Source organism: Mesoplodon densirostris, chromosome 18, assembly GCF_025265405.1.
Source record: "Mesoplodon densirostris isolate mMesDen1 chromosome 18, mMesDen1 primary haplotype, whole genome shotgun sequence".
Lineage (NCBI taxonomy): Eukaryota > Metazoa > Chordata > Mammalia > Artiodactyla > Ziphiidae > Mesoplodon > Mesoplodon densirostris.
The window spans coordinates 23,625,372-23,642,394 of record NC_082678.1 but is presented as its reverse complement, the minus strand read 5'-3'; the positions used below and the strand labels follow the sequence as shown (position 1 = coordinate 23,642,394).

The 17,023-nt window shown below is 41.1% G+C and overlaps 1 protein-coding gene across 1 annotated transcript in view; it reads left to right on the top strand.

The window, feature by feature from the left end:
- MAP2K6 (mitogen-activated protein kinase kinase 6) overlaps positions 1-17,023 on the top strand; it is a 115,663-nt gene that overhangs the window by 64,139 nt on the left and 34,501 nt on the right. The window contains exon 2 of the mRNA XM_060081330.1: positions 16,888-16,954. Coding sequence (XP_059937313.1) covers positions 16,888-16,954 — 67 coding nt within the window. The remainder of the gene's footprint in view (positions 1-16,887; positions 16,955-17,023) is intronic.

Genomic DNA, 17,023 nt, shown 5'->3' with positions numbered 1-17,023 from the left:
GCTTGTGTTTCCTTATTAATTTTCTGTTTGGATGATCTGTCCACTGGTGTAAGTGAGGTGTTAAAGTCCCCCACTATTACTGTGTTACTGTCGATTTCCTGTCTTAGAGCTGTTAGCAGCTGCCTTATGTATTCAGGTGCTCCTAAGTTGGATGCACATATATTTATAATTGTTATATTTTCTTCTTGGATTGGTCCCTTGATCATTACGTAGTGTCCTTCCTTGTCTCTTGTAACATTCTTTATTTTAAAGTCTGTTTCTTCTGATATGAGTATTGCTACTCCAGCTTTCTTTTGATTTCCATTTGCATGGAATATCTTTTTCCATCCCCTCACTTTCAGTCTGTATGTGTCCCTAGGTCTGAAGTGGGTCTCTTGTATACAGCATATGTATGGGTGTTGTTTTTGTATCCATTCAGCAAGCCTATGTCTTTTGGTTGGAGCATTTAATTCATTCACGTTTAAGGTAATTATTGATATGCATGTTCCTATTACCATTTTCTTAATTGTTTTGGGTTTGTTTTTGTAGGTCCTTTTCTTCTCTTGTGTTTCCCACTTAAAGAAGTTCCTTTAGCATTTGTTGTAGAGCTGGCTTGGTGGTGCTGAATTCTCTTAGCTTTTGCTCGTCTGTAAAGCTTTTGATTTCTCCATCAAATCTGAATGAGATCCTTGCGGGGTAGAGTAATCTTGGTTGTAGGTTCTTCCTTTTCATCACTTTAAGTATATCATGCCACTCTCTTCTGGTGTAGGTTTTCTGCTGAGAAATCAGCTGTTAACCTTATGGGAGTTCCCTTGTATGTTATTTGTCATTTTTCCCTTGCTGCTTTCAATAATCTTTGTCTTTGATTTTTTCCAATTTGATTACTATGTGTCTCGGCATGTTTCTCCTTGGGTTTATCCTGTATGGGACTCTCTGTGCTTCCTGGACTTGGGTGGCTATTTCCTTTCCCATGTTAGGAAAGTTTTCAACTATAATCTCTTCAAATATTTTCTCGGGTCCTTTCTCTCTCTCTCTTCTCCTTCTGGGACCCCTATAATGCAAATGTTGTTGCATTCAATGTTGTCCCAGAGGTCTCTTAGGCTGTCTTCATTTCTTTTCATTCTTCTTTCTTTATTCTGTTCTGCAGCAGTGAATTCCACCATTCTGTCTTCCAGGTCACTTACCTGTTCTTCTGCCTCAGTTATTCTGCTATTGATTCCTTCTAGTGTAGTTTTCATTTCAGTTATGGTACTGTTCATCTCTGTTTGTTTGTTCTTTAATTCTTCTAGATCTTTGTTAAACATTTCTTGCATCTTCTCGATCTTTGCCTCCATTCTTTCTCCAAGGTCCTGGATCATCATCACTAGCATTATTCTGAATTCTTTTTCTGGAAGATTGCCTATCTCCATTTCATTTAGTTGTTTCTCTGAGGTTTTATCTTGTTCCTTCATCTGGTACATAGCTCTCTGCCTTTTCATCTTGTCTATCTTTCTGTGAAGGTGGTTTTTGTTCCACAGGCTGCAGGATTGTAATTATTCTTCTAAAGAAAATCTTATAAAGTTAGTATATCCAGGGATCATTATAAATTATCTCTTTGAATTTTTGGTTAGCCATTAAAACCAGTTTGGGGAAACTGTATAGGTAACTGTGTGTAAGGCATCATGATGCATATTTAAATTTATACCTTTCACTCCCATTTCTGATCACATAGGTAGGTGGATCATTCTATGGATGCAACAGGGAATTTATGTACAGTTGACACTTGAACAACGAAGGGATTGGGCACTGACACCCCCTGCCCCCACCCCACACACAGTCAAAAATCTTCAGACTTCTATCTCTGCCTGAAAAACAAATGAATTGATCAGTGACTTACCCAGTGGCAGGAAGCTCAAACAGTTTGGGTAGAATCAGAACTCAAACCCTAGTTCTTTTGGTTCCACATATTGTGAGCTCTGATTGAGCACAAACTTTCCCCCACACTTAGTTCATTTAAAGAGCTATAAAATGAAAATACAGATATTGAAAAAAAATCCACATATAAGTGAATCGGTGCAGTCCAAACCTGTGTTATTCAAGGGTCAACTGTACTTTATTTTGCAATTAGTCTTAGAGATGAACTGATTTACAAGTTTCAAGGTGAGTGCCTGGAACAATTTCTAGACATATGACCAAGACTAGAGAACTCCACTTCTTTGACACCCAGAGTTATGGCACTGCCTGAAGCAATATTTGTTAATTACAGTGAGATAAGACCTAAGTCCTTCTATAGGACTGTGGAATTTTCCCTTAAGGGTTCCATGAGGACCTGAAATAGTAACGAAATATGAGTAGACATGCATAAAAAATGTTGTTTGCTTTCTCTTTTCAGAAAACCTCACATTTAAGTTTTGTGGTTTTCTTGAAGCTATTTCTTAGTCTTTGTTTTTTTATCAACCATCCTGAACCTCTAATCAGAAGTGTCACCAGTGGGGGATGCACGAAGCCAGCAAAGTATGTGGCAGAACAAAAGGCAGAGGCCACTGGTTTTCTGCCAGGCTGTGGTTTGTAAAACATGACTCTCAAAAACGTCCAGCCTCCCTGGGGAGAAAAAAGTGAGAGATACTGCAGAAACAGCCATGGGGAAAAGGATGATCCTGAGTTTTTTCAGGCTGCAGGGTTGGAGTGTCAAGGTGAGGAATCTTGCCATATTTTCTGAGATTGCTTTGGCCCTGGTTTCTTTACCTTCTCGTTTCTTGTTGACAGGGGACATGAAGAATTTCAGAATGTGCCACAGGCCTGGGGAAAGGGTGCATTTCTTCCTTGGCACCAAGCTAGAGAGAAATGAAAGGAAGCCAGCACCATCTCCTTTGTTGCAGAGAAAGGCATCTACCAAGGACCATTTACTAATACCTATTCCTTCTTTTTTTTTTTTTTTTTTTTGCGGTACGTGGGCCTCTCACTGTTGTGGCCTCTCCCGTTGTGGGGCACAGGCTCCGGACGCGCAGGCCCAGCAGCCATGGCCCATGGGCCCAGCCGCTCTGCAGCATGTGGGATCTTCCCGGACCGGGGCACGAACCCGTGTCCCCTGCATTGGCAGGTGGACTCCTAACCACTGCGCTACCAGGGAAGCCCTATTCCTTCTTGTTTGCATTTCATTTCTTAACTTTGTTTTGCCCCCTTGTATTGTCAAGTTAAGACTTTCTAGATGTTTCTTGAATCCAGGGATTAGCAGGCTCTAAGTTTCTACCACCACAGGCAATGCAGGAACACAGGATCCTCAGGAAGGCTTAGTGGCAGAAGCTGCTGAGGAGGAAATAAAGAGAGTGAAAATGAGTTGGTGAAAGAAAGAAAACAGAAAGGGAAAAAGTAAGAAATCCATTTGTTAGAGAGCGTGGCAGCTTGGGTATAATAGGAAGGACACTGGATTATTTCAATAAATGTTGAAAGGGAATTTGGTAAAATTCAGCATCCATTTCTAATACAGGCATACCTTGTTTTATTGGGTTTCGCTTTATCGTGCTTCGCAGATATTGCATGTTTTACAAATTGAAGGTTTGTTGCAACCCTGCATCGAGCAAGTCTATAGGCGCCATTTTTCCGACAGCATTTGCTCACTGATGGTTGGCATTTTCTAGCAATAAAGTATTTTAAATTAAGGTATGAACGTTGTTTTTTAGACATAATGCTGTTGCACGCTTAATAGACTACTCTATATTGTCAACATAACATTACCATGCACTGGGAAACCAAAGAATTCGTGTGCCTTGCTTTTTTGTGATATTTGCTTTATTGCCCTGGGCTGGACCGGAACCCACAATATCTCCGAGGTCTGCCCGTAGTGTACCAGTTTCTTGTAACTGCTGTAACAAGGAACCACAAACTTGGTGGCTTAAAACAGCATACATTTATTCTTTCACATTTCTGGAGGCCAGAAATCCAGAATCAAGGTGTCAGCAGGTCAGGCTCCCTCCAGAGGCTCTGGGATACAGAATCCAGCTTCCAGGAGCTGCCGGCCCTCGTGGCGTTCTTCAGGCTGTGGCTGAATCACCGGCCTCTGCCTCCCTCTGCTCCTGCTCCTCTGCGTGTCTCCTGTCTCTCAGCCTCTCTACTATCAGGAAGCTTTGTGATGGCATTTAGGGCCCAACTGGATAATCCACGATAATCTCTTCATCCCAGAACCCTTCCTTTAATCACATCTGCTGAAACCTGAGCATGCTAACACTCACAAGTTCTAAGGATGACAGTATGGGCAAGTCTTTGAGAGCCTTGATAAGACTTTTCACTCAGTAAATATGGATGGCTCTATACTTCTTCTGTCAAACTGAATCTAAAACCAGCATAAATTATTTTTCTTATTGGAGCATAGCTTTACACTCCTGTGTCAGTTTCTGCCATACAGCAAAGTGAATCAGCCATATGGATACACATATCCCCTCTTTTTTGGATTTCCTTCCCATGTAGGTCACCACAGAGCACCGAGTTGAGTTCCCTGTGCTATAGGGTAGGATCTCATTAGTTAATCTATTTTATACATAGTAGTGGATATGTCAATCCCAATCTCCCAATTCATCCTACCCTACCCACCCCCCCTTTCCCCCTTGGTATCCGTGTTTGTTCTCTACATCTGTGTCTCTATTTCTGCTTTGCAAGTAAGATCATCCATACCATTTTTCTAGATTCCACATACATGCGTTAATATATGTTATTTGTTTTTCTCTTTCTGACTTACTTCACTCTGTAAGAGAGTCTCTAGGTCCATCCATGTTTCTGCAAATGACAGTTTCTTAAAACCAGCATAATTTTTTTAAGGTGAAAAGCTAGAAAGAGTTCTCTTAAAGTCAGGATTGAGTGAAGTTGCCTTTCAATGCCATGAATATTTAATAGCTTTTAGACATAGCAGCCAATGAACTTATATAAGAGGTATAAATATTATAAAGATGTGTAAAATTAATGGAGGAAAAAAATGGACAGATTAATAGGTGGTATTGGGACAACTATCGAGCTATTTGGGGAGAAGGAAAGAATGTTCCTGCCTTGTAAAAGTGCAGAGGCCATGAAGTAATGTAAAAATTTTTAATTCTGTACAATCAAAAAGGGGGGAAAACCCAACCCAAGTGGGTAGACACACTCACATATGTGTGTGTTTTGTGATTCAAACTACAGAAGGGGCAATGTCTTCTCTTACAAATAAAACAACAATAATAACCTAACATAAAAATGAGCAAATGGCTTGAACAGGCAGTTCATAGAAACATAACTATAGATGTCAGTAGACATGTTAAAAATATTCAACTTCATTACACATTTTTAAAGAGTGATTAAAAACAATGAGGTACTTTTGTTTACTTATCAAATTGACAAAGATTAAAAAGTTTGTTGACTACCCAGTGTTGTTGAAAGGTTATTCATTTATTGATTGATTTCTTCCTTTTTCCATTAAGAGTTTAGGAGCATTTACTAGGATGCAAAGAATTCAGCAATTTAGTTAAAAGCAGGTGAGGCCACCTGTTATGCCGCTGTGCCAAACAGAGCAGTCGAGTTTCCGTCTGATCGCACTCTAGCTAACAAAGGGGCACACAAGCCCACAAGGCGTGCACTCAGAATTAGTGGGGAACTGTATAGGGCAAATGACCAGATTTCTTCAGCAAAATAATCGCATTAGGTAGGGAGGGGTGGACAACAAGAAATGGAGGGAGAGCTTATAGATTGACAGGGACCTAAGAAATTCTATCACCTAATCTTAAAACATTGTATTTTGACTTCTGTGTGCACTGCAGTCTGCTCACCACCAAAATTTAGTTTCCATCCATCAGCATAGGGTGGATCCCCCTTTACCCATTTTACTCTCTACTTCCTTTCTGGTAACCACTGCTCTGTTCTCTGTATCTACATGTTTGGTTTGGTTTGGTTTGCTCATTTAATTTTTTTTTGTTTGTTTGCTTTTTTTTTTTTAATTGATGTGGACCATTTTGTTTTAAGTGTTTATTGAATTTGTTACAATACTGCTTCTGTTTTATGTTTTGGTTTTTTGGCTGCAAGGCATGTGGGATCTTAGCTCCCCAACCAGGGATCAAACCAGCACCCCCTGCGCTGGAAGGTGAAGTTTTAACCACGGGACTGCCAGGAAAGTCCCCTTTGCTTTTTATATAGCAACGACCTAATTTTGATCCTGATTCAAACACAGCGTAATTTAAGAGTATTTAGAATATTTATAAACAAGATAATTATTTATCTTAATTATTTATAAGGAGGCAATTAGAATTATTTATTTATTGGAGTATAGTTGATTTACAATGTTCTATTAGTTTCAAGTGTATACATAGTGATTTGATATTTTTATAGATTATATTCCATTTGAAGTTATTACAAAATATTGGTTAGATTCCCTGTCCTATATATTAATTACATTCTTGTATCTTATTTATTTTATACCTATGGTTTGTACATTTCATCCCCTTCTCCTATCTTACCCCTCTCCCAACCCCTCTTCACAAGACAATTAGAATTTTGAACACTGAGTAGATATTAAGAAATTACTTATTTGTTTCCGTGCGATAATGGTATGATGGTTATTTTTTAATAGTCAATTTCTTTTAGAGATATTTGATAAAATAGTTATGGATGGAATGATTTGATGTCTGGGAACGTGGGTGGGGTGTAGATGAACCAAAATTGGTCTAAGTCGGTATTTTTTGAAGCTGGGGAATAGGTACACAGAGGTTGATTATAACTGTTTTGTTTACTTTCCCATATATATAAAATGTTCCACAATAAAATGTTATTAAAAGGGTGGGTAAGACAGAAACAGAGCCACAAAAAACACTGAGTCAGAAATGAGTATGAGGGCTTCCCTGGTGGCGCAGTGGTTGAGAGTCCGCCTGGTGATGCAGGGGACACGGGTTCGTGCCCCATTCTGGGAAGATCCCACATGCCGCAGAGCGGCTAGGCCCGTGAGCCATGGCCGCTGAGCCTGCGCGTCTGGAGCCTGTGCTCCACAACGGGAGAGGCCACAACAGTGAGAGGCCTGCGTACCGGAAAAAAAAAAAAAGAAATGAGTATGAATATGAGTCCAGATTTGGCCTTAAGTTTTTTAGCCATCAACCCAAGGAAGGAAACACATTAGAGGAACATTCACATCATCCATAGGCAGAGATTATACAGGAGAAACCAACTCTTCTTGTTATTGATAACACATATTTTTACCCCAAGAGTCTTTATAAAGAAGACATTATGGTTATTCAAAGGGGGAAAGGTGGGGGGGGGGAGGGATAAATTGGGAGATTGGGATTGACATGTACACACTGCTGTATATAAAATAGATAACCAACAAGGACCTACTGTAGAGCACAGGGAACTCTATTCAATATTCTTTAATAACCTAAATGGGAAGAGAATTTGAAAAGAAACAGCTATATGTATATGTGTAACTGAATCACTTTGCTGTAAGCCCTGAAACTAACACAACATTGTAAATCAACTGTAGACCAATAAAAAATAAAATTTTTTGAAAAGGAAGACATTATATAAGGTAATCAAAGACAACCTTACAGAGATGAATTTCAGAGTCCCCCCTCTTTTTAAAAAAAATTATTTATTTATTTATTTTTGGCTGTGTTGGGTCTTCGTTTCTGTGCGAGGGCTTTCTCTAGTTGCGGCAGGCGGGGGCCACTCTTCATCGCAGTGCTTGGGCTTCTCACTATCGTGGCCTCTCTTGTTGCGGAGCACAGGCTCCAGATGCACAGGCTCAGTAGTTGTAGCTCACGGGCCTAGCTGCTCTGCAGCATGTGGGATCTTCCCAGACCAGGGCTCGAACCCGTGTCCCCTGCATTGGCAGGCAAACTCCCAACCACTGTGCCACCAGGGAAGCCCCAGAGTCTCCTTTTTAAGGTGACCTCAACATGGGTCAATGACATCATAGTAGAATGCAGCTCACTGAAAGAAATTAGGTAAATCTGGGGGAGAAGCAGAATGGACTGTACTGGTAGCACTCTTAGAAGACATATAGATCAATAACTTTCCTCTGTATTTCTCTGCATTTCTTAGTCTTCAAGCAGCTGGCTGAATCAAAATTATGACCCTGTAGTTTTCCTTGGCTAAAGGGAGGTGATCACAGTGCTATTAAAATTGTGATCTTAAACTCTATTCGATACTCTGTAATGGCCCATATGGGAAAATAATCTAAAAAAAAAAAAAAAGAGTGGATCTATGTCTATGTATAACTGATTCACTTTGCTGCACACCTGAAACTAACACAACATTGTAAATCAACTGTACTCCAATAAAACTTTTTAAAATATTGTGATCTTAGACCAAAGGGAAAAAAGAATCCACTTCTCCCAAGAGAAAAATGCAGTCTTCTTACTATCCCTCTTTTTTAACTATTAAAAGAGAATCTTCTGTGATTCAGTAGCTATTCAAGAAAATCATTACATTTTGGAAATGTTCAAACATACTCAAAGACAGACATATAATGAGCACCGTGTGTCCATCACTCAGCTTTGACAATTACTAGCTTATTTCACCTCTATCTCCACCCCACCCGACTCCCATATTACTTTGAAGCATATCCTAGAATCATATTATTCCACTTGGAGACATTTCAATATTTCTCTCTAAAATATAAGTGCAATGTTTAAACCTAACCAGAATGGAGCATGCATTTTGAAAAGATGAGACACAGCCCTCAATTTCTTTGCCACTGCTGCAGTATTTTTATTGTAAAGCGGTATTTTTTAACACCCTGTGACTGCGTTTCCTTTTGATAAGACTCATGAATGAAGCGGCATGTAAACGAGGAAGGAGATGAGTACAGACGGTGGGCATTCCCCGCCCACGCAGGCCCCCTGCTTTCACTGGGCCCCAGACCACAACAGGGAGGGCCTTGGCTGTGATTTGCTTTTAGGTTCTTTCAAGAGCACAAAGTCAGCACCGAATGGTTAACGTGACTAAGCATATACTTCAGCTCGACTGGGTCTGAAAAAAGAACTTGAGTCCCGGGAAGCTGTAAGAAAACTCTCTGAGTGCTCTCATCCTTTGAAAATAGCACCTTTTCTGAATAGTGGATGGTGCTGCTCTGCACTCGCTTGTTTTTCTCCTTGGACACCTCCAGAGATTCTTGGTGTCCTTCGCTGATTCTTCATTTACATCTCATTCTCTCAAAATGTTCTTGCATAGGCTCCTTTCCGTTCTCTTTCTCTTCTTGTTTCCCTGCCTGTCTCATTCAACTTTCTACTTCTCTGTCACTCACAGATTTTCATATTCCCCCCCACCCCATCCCTCTCTGAAGCTCCATGTGCCTGCTTGAAATCTGCCAGGTGTTCCTTCAGCTTATCCCTAGCACATCTAAGGACTGGAGCTCATTATCTGCCTTCTCCCACCTCCCACCCCAACTGGCCTGACTTTCCTTTTTTACTTAATTTTATCTAGGTGGGGAAAAGCCAGATTGCTACCACTGTTACTACTACAGCTTAGCTTCTGGTCTTCTATACTTCTTATCCAGGAAATTACCAGAGCCTATAGATTTTGCCTCTGTGAAGTTTAAGCAACTTCAATTTATTAGCCAAGTTGCTGTGGTCTCTGCCTCTCATTTTTTGGGTCTAGTGCTTACTCTGCACATGGGTAAGGCATGGGGTCTGGCTCTGAAGAGCTCGCCTTCTAGTGGAAGAGATGGGTGAGCAGGTGGGTTCAATCAATCAGTGTAAGAAGGAAGACATGGAAGATAATGTGTAGAGTCCTGTGGCCACACAGATAAGGGACATTTATTGCATGTTTTTTATGGAAGGTTTCCTGGAGGAGAACACACTTGAGCTGAGTGTGTTGCAACTGACCAGGGGAGAAAGATGATAACACTTCAGGGACAATATGAGCAAAGACCCAAAAGCTTAAACCACCAAGGTGTGTGTATGTGGATTTGTGAGTGTGTAGGCAGGTGCTGTGTGTGTGCATGTGTACCACAGTTTCAAAACATCCTGCAGATAGATTAATCTTGTTACATTATTTGTTTTTAAAACACAAATAACATGGCATGATACTCCTCTACTAAAAAATAGATGATTTCTTTTCCTAAATCTGAAAATTAAAAATTGTTAGTTACAATCTTTCAGTCTTTGGCTCCAACCTATCCTTCCCTCTGCCACCATCCTGCACTTTGTCCCAGGCAGACAACTCACAGTCTTTGAAGACGCCACAATGTCCTTCTCGCCACCACTGTGAGCTCCTCCTCCTCCTCCTTGGAATCCTACTCTTGCCTTTTCATGTTTTATTATGGAAACATTAACTATATATAAAAAGAAGACAATAGTATAATGAGCCATCATGTACCCTCAAATCCTACCATTTATCAAAGGACCACGTAAAATACTACTTCCTCTGTGAGACTTTTTTTTTTCATTTCCCTTGCCTGAGTTTCTTGCTCCCTCTTTGAACCTCCTGTGCATTCGTGGTGTGATACTTGTATTGCACATCACACATGCTCTCTGATGTTACAGGAATTGGTTTCTCTTATTCTCTAGCTCTTTCAATACAGCAGTGACACTCCTAACGTTCGTACAAAAACCTGCGCACAGATGTTTATAAGCAGCGTTATTCATAATTGCCAAAACTTGGAAGCAACCAAGATGCACTTCAGTAGGTGAATGGATTAATGAACTGTGGTATATCCAGACAATGGAATATTATTCAGTGCTATAGAGAAATGAACTATTAAGTCATGAAAAGACATGCAAGAATCTTAAATGCATATTACTAAGTAAAATAAGCCAATCAGAAAAGGCTATACACACATACACACACACACACACACAGTATGATTCTAACTATATAACATTCTGGAAAAGGCAAAACTATGGATACAGTAAACAGATCAGTGGTTGCCAGGGGTTGGGGGGAAGGAGGGATGAATGGGGGAGCACAGGATTTTTAGGACAGTGACACTACTTCGTATGACACTATAATGATAGATGCATAGCATACATTTGTCCAAACCCCTAGGATGTACAACACCAAGAGTGAGTGGGTGATGATGTGTCAATATAGGTTCATCATTTGTAACACATGCACCACTCTGGGGGGTGCCGATAACGGGAAAGGCTCTGCATGTGTGGGAACAGTAAGGTATGTGCGAAGTCTCTGTACCTTCCCTTCAGTTTTGCTGTGAACCTAAATCTGCTCTAAAAAAATTGAAGTCCTTTATAAAAAATATGGATTCTGAGGGTTTGCTCTCAGAGATCCTGATCCTATAGAGCTTAAACAATTCCCAGAGTCAGTGGGAACCAAGAGAATATGGTTCACGATTGATGAGATGTTTGAAAATGTCATTTTCACATAAATAACACAGGAGGGGAAGAACAGAGATGGCATTTGAAGAAATAACCTGCCCACAGAGGGGACATTCTGTTTCGTTCCTATTTTAAAAATGTAAGCACGACCGTGGAAGGGAGACAAGAATCTGCTAGCCAGTGGGTACCTGCTGTGTGCTGGACTCCTTCCCGAAGGTTATGCCAACTACATCTCTCAGCAGCCAGAGTCTCCGTCTCCAGCTTGTCGCTGTGGAAACTGAGTTTCAGAAGCATCCTCAGGGTCCCCGTGTTAAGTGGCACAGCAGGGGCTTCAAACGAGCTCTCACGTATATGCTCAGGGTTGAACTCTTTCTACTCCATTCTGTGTTTTTTTTTTTTTAAATTATGGTTGATATACAATATTATATTAGCTTCAGAGGTACAACATAGTGATTCAATATTTTTACAGACTACACTATTTAAAATTTTTTTGAAGACCTCAGTACCAAAGTTCAAAACAGCTGAGAAAAGAACAACAAATGTTCAGTCAACAAATACTGACGGTGTACAAGCCCTGGGCAAAACTGCTGCCGTAGCTGAACATTTCTGGGTGAGACAGATAATAAATAAGTAATAAACAGATTCAAAAACGAACACATAAATGCAGAAGTGATTCGAGATTGTGAGACAAGGTATGAAGAATATAAATAGAAGACGGTCGTGGAGATCTATCTTAGGTAGAGTGGACATTTTAAATTAAAATAGTGGGAGTTGAGTGAAGTTGCATTGAGTTCGTATTGTGTTCGAGATGCCGGCCTGTGGGTGTGGACTGTGCTCCTTAAGTAGTGTCTGGGAAGGTCTGGGAAGGTTCCGTGGGGCGTGTGATAAATGGGCTGAATTTAGAAGGTTGAGCTCCTGTCCACAGGAGGGCTGGAGCCCCTAAGCCCAGGGACACGGAGGTAACGCTGTGGTTTCAGGAGATTCATCTGCCTCCTTGAAATAAAAATGACTGCACGTTTTAAAATGAGCTTTGCAGCTTTCCTTCTCTAAATTTTATGTAATTCCAAAGAAATCTGGCATCCTGGTTGGAGTCTCAGTGGTGGGTGAGATCCAGTGGTTTGGGGGAATTTTCTGTGTCCACTTCCGTGTCGCTGTTGTTAAGCCAGCAATCTCTCTGTTCTCCCTTCACTCTGCCCTGCTCTGTGAGCTGCCTTGCATCTGATCATTGTGACTTAATAACATTTAATGACACTTCTCCGCCACTTTTAGTGCCAGCTACCCGTGGAACTGAAGCCTAGATGCAAGTATGAAGGCAAGGGCAGCCAGGGCCTTCAGGTTGCCAGTTACTTGGCTGGAAATCCCATTCACATTGGGAAACAGATTTTTAAAATAAATTTGGTGCCGGGAGCAAAGCCATCCTTTTGTAAAGCTGTGTCAATAATCGTAAACCCTCATAATCATGTCCCCGGACCCTTGGCCAGGCTGACAAACATTTAGGTGTCGGGAGAGCCTCCGGATTCCACCCCTCTGGTTTCTCTTGCTGTTTGGGTTGGCGCTGGAGCGCGATCTTCTGTTTTATGTAATAAGGCACATGAGAGAAGCCCTTTGTGCTTAGCTTCTCTGAGCGGTGCTGAGCAAGAGGTCTTGTGTACCCCATCATTTTCAGTACGGTCAGAGCTGGTGAACATTTCTGTGGCTTGGTAAATGTTTTCTAACTACTGGCAAGGTTTTTTTTCTTTTTTTCCCCAGTGCCATTGGGGAAAAGCTTTGGTTTAAGATGAATTTTGCAAATACATGTGTGTAGTGGGACTACAATATTTTTGGAGAAAACAGGCATGGGTGTGACACAGGCTGATGTAATATGGTACCACATATGCTCCATCAGGCCAAGGAGGTTTTTACCCTTTGCAGATTGTGCCAGTAAGAGGGCACAGCTGGTTGAGATCTGCAGACGTATACAGAATTCTCTCTTTCTGAGAAGGCTTGTTACTAGCATGTGACATAACATAGAGCCTATTTTCTGACGTATTTTTCATTTTTGCTTTTGAATGTCAAGCAAAAAGGCCACTTATCATAGTTGGCCACTTAGTTTTATTATTCATTTTGCTGCCTCTCCTTAATTTTTTTTTAACACAGTGTTAAATGTTAACAGTCAGGTGTTGGCAGCCTTGCCAAGGGGAACAGATTGCTTTGAAATAAACACAGCTGGAAACTGATCACATATTGTTTTCCTTTAAGAAATGAAAGAGGCATTTATAGAAAAGCTGGAGAACACTGTGCTATCCACAATTACTTTATAGATTTATTCCTCCAAGTCTGGTTAATGATTAATGTCACACCTTGGTGTTCAAATGGACCCACTTCGACTCTCCCTTCCTGAAGTGGGAGTTTCCCTGGGAACAATAAACTTGCAGAGGTTTGGGGTGATCGGCACTGCAGGAGGGGTGGAGTCTGTGCAGCTCCGTTTTGCTCGGCTGAAGTGCGGTCTTCCGAGCTGAGTAAAGACGCCTTCTCTGGGGTTTTCTTCTGCTCGCTCTCCCAGCAGCCCTGAAACCCTTATTAGAGGCATCTCTGCTGGTCTTTTACGGGGCTGTTCTTCCAGTGATGGTCAAGTAAGTGAATTATGGAATGTTGGTGCGTGCCTTTGTGATTTTTGTTTTATTTTATTTACTGTTGAAAAATGAAGGCAGGGTGTTTTCTAATGTTGATTCAACTAGGTTTTGTGTCTGCTGGAACTCTTTTTCTTGTTTTTTTTTTGTCAGAGGAGAACCAGGGGTCTTCTTTTCCCACACCTAGAAGACTTTATTGTTGTTTGGGTCATTTCTTTCTTTAGTCTCTGTGCCAAAAGTTTTCTCTCTTTTGCTATTTCTTTGTATAGATGTTTTGATGATTTGTTGAGTTATAGCTTAATAGTTGATTGCTATTAATGAACTACGAATAATTAATTCCTATGGTGTAATAATTCACTGCTATGTTAAAGTTTTTCAAAGGTGTTTTCCTCCATAAATAGGTATTTCTCTTGACATCCATCTTGTAAGAGCTGAGTTAGAAATGAAGAAGAGAGATGTAGGAACTTAAGAGTAACGTTTGCTTTCGGCTTGCTTAAATGGCATCTGGGGAGGCTTTTTTGCAGGAAAAATATATTTTAGTTTCATTTTGTTTCGTTTTATCTGGGAGAACTACAGGGTTGTATTTGTTGGGATTACCTGAATTCTCTGTCACCTGTGTTTGAATCTGCATGATGTTGAGACAAGTCAAACTTGTTCATTCTTCCTTAGAGTATCTCATTTAAAATAGCCTTCCCTATGTATTGCCTGAGGCCCATGGATGGGAATTGTTGGAATTAGGCCATTTATCTATTTGGCTTCTCACAATCAGATCCAGCATAGTACAGCTCTGTGTATTGTCAATAACTAACTCTGTGACATGTGCTCAATGGCCATCTGAGCTCCAGGAATAGGAAGGTAAATGGTGAGTTTTGAATTTTTGTAAAATGCATAGGTAAGTCCAAATGAGGAGAGAACTGAGAAGACCTGTTAAAATGAAGGTGGTTCTTTTTCTTTTTGAATTTTATTTTATTTTTTTATACAGCAGGTTCTTATTAGTTATCTGTTTTATACACATCAGTGTATCCATGTCAATCCCTATCTCCCAATTCATCCCACCTGCCCACCACTTTCCCCCCTTGGTGTCCATATGTTTGTTCTCTGCATCTCTATTTCTGCCCTGCAACCTGGTTCATCGGTACCATTTTTCTAGATTCCACATATATGCATTAATATACAATATTTGTTTTTCTCTGACTTAACTTCACTCAGTGAAGGTGGGTCTGAAAGGCTTTCTCTGTGTTGATTACTGCCAAGCATGTTGCTTCCTGGCTTTATGCAACTTGGCAGAATTGATCTAGATTTCTGGATTTTGAAGGCATAGAAAGATCGCAATTATACATTACACTGGACTATGATAATATACCAATTCTGTTCCTGAGTTTCTAAATATTTATTTATTTATTTTGGCTGTGCCGGGTCTTAGTTGCGGCACACGGGATCTTTGTTGCGGCATGAGGACTCTTGGTTGTGACATGCATGCGGGATCTAGTTCCCTGACCAGGGATCGAACCTGGGCCCCCTGCATTGGGAGCACGGAGCTTTACCCACTGGACCACTTGGGAAGTCCCTGTTCCTGAGTTTCTTAAATGACTCATTTTCTTTTATGAGACTGTGCAGCTTGTTTTTTAAAAATGATTATAATTATTATAATTATTATTATTTCATTGCTCTTTCATATGTGTTATCCCATGGTTCTCACATCAGTCTGATAAGGTAGGTATTGATGTTACTACACCATTTTATAGTTGAGGATATCAAGAGTCAGATGAAAAGTGACCCTGAAGGTCTCTTGGAGAGTGAAGGAACTGGATGTAATCTGTTTTTGTTTTTTGTTCTTTTTTTGTGGTACGCGGGCCTCTCACTGCTGTGGCCTCTCCCGTTCTCTCTGGTCACCTCTAAACTTCATCCATTGTGGCATAGAGGAAAGAGTTCCCACCTGAGTGTTTGGAGACCTGGATTCTGATTCTGACTGGGTCAGTGCTGGCTCTGGTGGTGAGCAGTCACTGAAGTCTTTGGATGTCATTTTCCTGCAAGAGGCTACAGAATGTGACTTCTGCAGTTTCTATGCAGCTTCAGATCTCTATTCAGAGCCCTAAGCAGGGTTTGTGCCAGCTCTGTAATGCTCCCTGCAACGCAGAGAAGAGATGAGAAAGAATGTAAACCCACGGGTGTTGTATCCAGCTCTGCTTTGGAGTTTCCTGCCAAGCATGAAGAGATACAGGATGTCCTTAGATGAGGAAAATCCCGAGCCTTTACAAGACTGGATTCTCTGATCGCTTCTTGAGCCGTCCTTTTTCAGTCTGTTCTTTTAAACTCATCAACAAAAGTATTTGAGCCAAGCTCCCTTGTGGTTTCAGCCCGGGGATGATGAACACACTGATTATGTTCCCATCTTGCCCCCAGAGAAGCGACAGCCTCCTTGCATGGGCCCATCTGTTATCATAAGCCTTTTTTGGAACAGGGAAAAAGTAAATAAGTATTACTCTACCCTTCGCTTAGGTGTTTTAACTTACGGCAGGTGGTTGAGAACAGGAAGGGGAGAACAGTGGGGAAGTATGTTCTATTCTACCTCGGTGGTTCACTCTGTCAGCTAATCAAAGACCAATTTAGAAAACTGTGGTACACTAAGAGAAGTGTGAGTACATCTGACTGACATTATAAAGGAAAAAACCCTATAACGAACACCGTCTACCATTACCATTGTTGTGTACAAGAAAATAAAGAAGAAGTTGGAATGCCCAACTCCCAGCAGGGAGAAAAGGGCAAGTCTTCCTGGGTAAAGAGGATTGGCAGCCTTATACTGACATTGCACCCTGCACTGGTGAAAAACCTCATCCGTGACCTCAGTCTGCACTTGGGAAGCTCTGCTCAGCCTGGTGACTGGTGCTTGTCATTCACAGCCGTCCTGGTAGGAAGTGGGGTTCTGAATGCGGAAATGAGACCTGCGTTCCCAGTTCCGTCCTTTTTTCTGCTGCAGTCTCTGTCCCGGCTCTCATGCTGTGATTCAGACCTTAACTTTATTCTTCCATCTTTCCCAACAGGCAAGAAGAGAAACCCTGGCCTTAAAATCCCAAAAGAAGCATTTGAACAACCTCAGACCAGTTCCACGTAAGTCTGGCAGGATCATCGTCTTAATCCAAATGCTTGCACTTTACAGATTTCCAGGGAATGGGAGTT